General features: G+C 30.4%; 1 protein-coding gene across 5 annotated transcripts in view; it reads left to right on the top strand.

Annotated features, from left to right (window-relative positions):
• LOC102680964 (broad-complex core protein isoforms 1/2/3/4/5-like) overlaps positions 1 to 4,232 on the top strand; it is a 5,331-nt gene extending 1,099 nt beyond the window's left edge. For 2 of the 5 annotated variants that reach the window (XM_031514695.1, XM_031514698.1), the window contains exons 2-4: positions 570 to 954; positions 1,074 to 1,546; positions 1,862 to 4,232. In XM_031514695.1, the coding sequence (XP_031370555.1) occupies positions 570 to 954; positions 1,074 to 1,546; positions 1,862 to 2,141 (1,138 nt within the window). In that variant the 3' untranslated portion in view covers positions 2,142 to 4,232. Of the gene's footprint in view, positions 1 to 553; positions 955 to 1,073; positions 1,547 to 1,861 lie in introns of all 5 variants that reach the window. The other 3 variants (XM_031514697.1, XM_031514696.1, XM_006624757.2) reach the window with 2 other exon arrangements.
• Positions 4,233 to 4,417: the final 185 nt, after the last annotated feature.

Below are 4,417 nucleotides of genomic sequence, written 5' to 3'. Positions count from 1 at the left end.
TATTATTCTTTGATAAAAAAAATATAATTTGTTCATTAATTTATTCATATATATATATATATATATATTTTTTATCTATAATTATCTATAATATATTTTTGAGTTCAATAAATTTTCATTAATGAAAAAGATTTTATTTGAAATATATAAAATATTTTGAAGTTAATACATTGATTTGATAAAAAATTGAAATATTTGATTATAAAGAAATAAATAAAATTACAATAATAATTAAATGTATATATATGTATACGATATGATATATATTTATATTATATTTATATATTTATACAAGTAAAAATTAAAATATCAAAAGCCTGAAATAAAATATAATAAGTGGATTTTATTGTTTACAATATTATTTGGAATATTTATTTCATAACAATTTAAATCATAGCTTATGTATGTATAATAGTTATTTAATATCTAAAATACGTTAGACAATTTTGATATTTTACAATATTTGATAATTATAATATTTTTATGAAATTTTTTTAAAATATAAAAATGTAAAATATGTAAAATATAAAGAAAAATATATTGATATTGACAGGAAATTTATTCTAAAGCTGCAGAATAATGGAAAGCGGAAGCAACCTGCCTACGCCGGGTAATTATCCTGGTGGGGATCGTCAACAGTTTTGCGTTTCATGGAACTCTCATCAATCAAATATGCACAGTGCATTTCCAAAACTTTTAAGTTCTGAACAATTTGTTGATGTCACTTTAGCCTGTGATGGAGGCTCAATAAAGTGTCACAAAGTGGTATTATCCGCTTGTAGTGATTATTTGGAACGTTTACTATTAGAAATACCTTGCACTCATCCTATTATATTTTTGAGAGATATGAGAATGTGGGAACTTCAAGCATTAGTGGAGTTTATGTATCGTGGTGAAGTATATGTAGAACAACAACAACTTGGTAAATTAATGCAAGCTGCTGAAGTTTTGCAGGTAAATAAATAAAAATATTTTTTAAATAAAAATTTATTTATATAGTAAATACTTATATAGAATTCTAGAAAAGATACATATAGATTGTATTAATTCTTACTTAATAATTATATCACCAGGTTCGTGGTTTATTTACTCAAGGATCAAGTGATAATTCTTCAAGTGAAAGTGGTTCACAACAATGCGATTCTAATGCTACTGTTGCACCTACGATCACACAACAGGATGGATCTGACTATAAATCTGAGGAAACTCCATCTGAGGATGGAACTTCAAATACTAATTTTCTAGAGAATACATCGATTGCTGCATCTAGTACAGCAAATGCTCCATCACACAGTACTACACCGGTTCCACAGAATTCTAATTCATCAAATTTTATGAATATGGAGCACAGTGAGGCATTACAACATTTGGAAAAAGCACTTAGTGTTTGCGAAGCAACTTTAACTGAGACTCAGGGCATGGTTAGAATGGAACCAGACGAGCAATTTACCCAACAGCAAGATGTCAAGCCATACTCCATTAGTATGGTACCGAGCAGCAATTGTAATCCTAGTAGCCCGTTTCCTGCAATTGAAGGTAAGGAGGAAAAGGTAGAACAAAAAAAGGATAAATAATAATAATAAAAAATTTAATAAATAAGTATTGAAATTGAATAAATAAATCAAAGAACTTTGTTTTATCAAAATCATGCATATTTTTTATAAAATTTTATGTTTTGTTATTTATAATTTTACAAATTTCAACACAATAAATAGCACTAAATTTTAAAAATATTTAATATTGAATATTGACTATTGACTATTGACTAATCATTGGCTGAAAATTTATTAGATTGCAATTAAATAATCTGACAGAATGAACAAGATATTTTTTTTATTATATTTGCTCTTATATAATTTTCAGGTTATCAAAGACGACAAAGACGTTCAGAAGAGGAATTGAAGCAAGCTTCGGATATGGTAGCACGTGGTATGACGTTTCAAGTTGCTTCAGAAAAGTACAAAATTCCGATAAGTACGATTCGATTCTATATGGTTAGGAAAGGTATATTACAAAGGCGAAAACGCGGTCGTGGTTCGAGTAATCTTGGCATGAATAGTCAACCGGGAAGTCCTGCAAGTCCGCCATATCATATGATGAACTATCGTTTGCCAGAAAGCCTAAACTCCAGCCTACCGTAGTGCAGTACGAAAAGTAGCGAGTTTTTAGATTTGAGTTGAATCGAACAAATTTTTTATTGCCACGTCGAAGCTGTTCCAGGCTGTCATTCTTCCCATCTTTATTGACTCACACTGAGTTATTCGTTTCTCGTTTAAACATTTACGACACGCGATTACGCATGCTTAGTGCAAGTGCGTTTTCGTCAAACTGCTCGTTATTCTATACACATTTATTGCATTTACAGAAGATAGTAATTTAATAGAAAATAATTGACAAGATGTACGTATCGTACACGATAGGCACTTTAGTCTTGAACAGCTCGGCTCCGTGTACATAAGCATCATATGAGTTTTCGAACGCAGCATCGAAATGAAAAGGATATGTTTCAAAACTAATAAAAGATGAAAAAATGATTCGTTTACATGAGAATCATTGTAGATGTAATCATTGATTAAAAATAATCTATAATTGGTTGTAGTGATAGTTTTTTCATCTTATTTTCTACAAATTTTATGATGTAAAAATAAAAAAAAATACATCTCGATACAGCGTTCGAAAATCGCCTGTACGGTTCAGTTTTGGGCCGTGTTCCGTTCTTCTACTTAGTGACACATACACCTTACGTATATGGATAACGTAAGAGGTATTTTTTTGAGTCCTATACACTGATTGCTATAACAGATTTACAAAATACGGTTCATGGAAAAGTTTGAACGTGTCACTCGAATCATATTTTTACGATCAATGGAAAATCTTTTGATAATACGTATCTATAGGGTAGGTTCTTTTTTATTACGTCCTATTTATACATATACACATACATATATATGTAGATGTGTATATATGCGCGCGCGAATGTAATTTTTTGCCTGTTTGTCTATTTAGTGAATGTCCATGTTGTGTCTGTGCCTGTATGGGTTTATGCGCGCGTGTATGTACATATGTAAATGCATAAATATATATATATATGTGTATATACTTGAATAAAATGTACATGTACTCTATTAAGTTGCTTTTTTTTTGAATAGTAAATGCGATTTATCTAGATATCGAAATATTAAGCATTAAATTTCGGTTTTTAAAACCAACAAAATATAGTAAGTCGTTTACGAATATTATGTTACTTTTATTTAACATAAAAATCAAGACAGAAACGGTGGAATCGAAGCTCGCGATTTTAAAAGACGTACGATATATTATACGTATCACATGATCGTATGCTTCGTCCATGAACGAATTAGTCACTATGTTCAAGACTGGTAACACGTGGCTGATCCGCAACCACGTCGAATCTTATACCGCAAATCTGGATCTACTACACAAATATTTTTGTAGACACTTTGCGCGTGGAAGGTGTCTTCTTTCTGCCTTTGTATATGCGTGTGTTTATATATTTATATATGCATATATATATACACATACATGTACACACATAATACGTATATACATACGCATATAAATTACGAGAATGAAAATTGTATCGAAACTTATACATGAACATATATATGTATAAGCTCAATATATGAACATGTATAGTTCGATAATTACACATTCAATGGCTCGATGAACCGGTACCCGTTGAAAAACTTTACAATTTAGCTTTCGTCACAAGAAAAAAGGACGTTAAGGGAAACGAATGATCATGATGTACGTAGCGTAATGCTTTTTACATGCTAGTGTACAAATGATATTTATAATCTATCGTCAAAATCCAGCAGTTTTCATACAAGTGATCGAATATATTGTATGATCCTTTTATGAATACTGGATCTGCCTTTTCGAAAGATTAAAATGATTAGTACATACATTTAAAATTGTGTATACACATGATCGGCGCGCATGCACGTATATCTTACATATAATATACGTATGTGCATGCGCGCGCGCATGCACTCTTACATACACATTCACTCACACATATACACAAAATGTAATCGTACAGTGTATTGCCTTTGTTAAATAGCATTCGGATAAAGCCATATTTTTCCATGCAATGCAATAATCCAGCAAAGTAAATTACCGTAAAACGTGAAAACAGCCTAAATAGAAGAGTGCCAGATATGGGAGAAAAAAAAAAGTTAAAAAGTGAAGATAATGATATTGACGATGATCATGATAATGATGATAATGACGATGACAATGAAGATAAAAAAGAAGATGTGATGATGATGAAAGAAATATAGAAAAAAAGAAGAAAGGAAAAGAAAAAGAAGTGAAATAGAAAAGTATTCAAAGTGAAACGCTGTACAGACAATTTCCTACCATTCAGAACGTATCTGCCTTTTATTCTGGCCTC

Source organism: Apis dorsata, unplaced genomic scaffold (genome assembly GCF_000469605.1).
Source record: "Apis dorsata unplaced genomic scaffold, Apis dorsata 1.3 scaffold_1121, whole genome shotgun sequence".
Taxonomy (NCBI): domain Eukaryota; kingdom Metazoa; phylum Arthropoda; class Insecta; order Hymenoptera; family Apidae; genus Apis; species Apis dorsata.
Note: the sequence above shows the minus strand (reverse complement) of the source record. Positions and strands in the feature narration are given on the sequence as shown.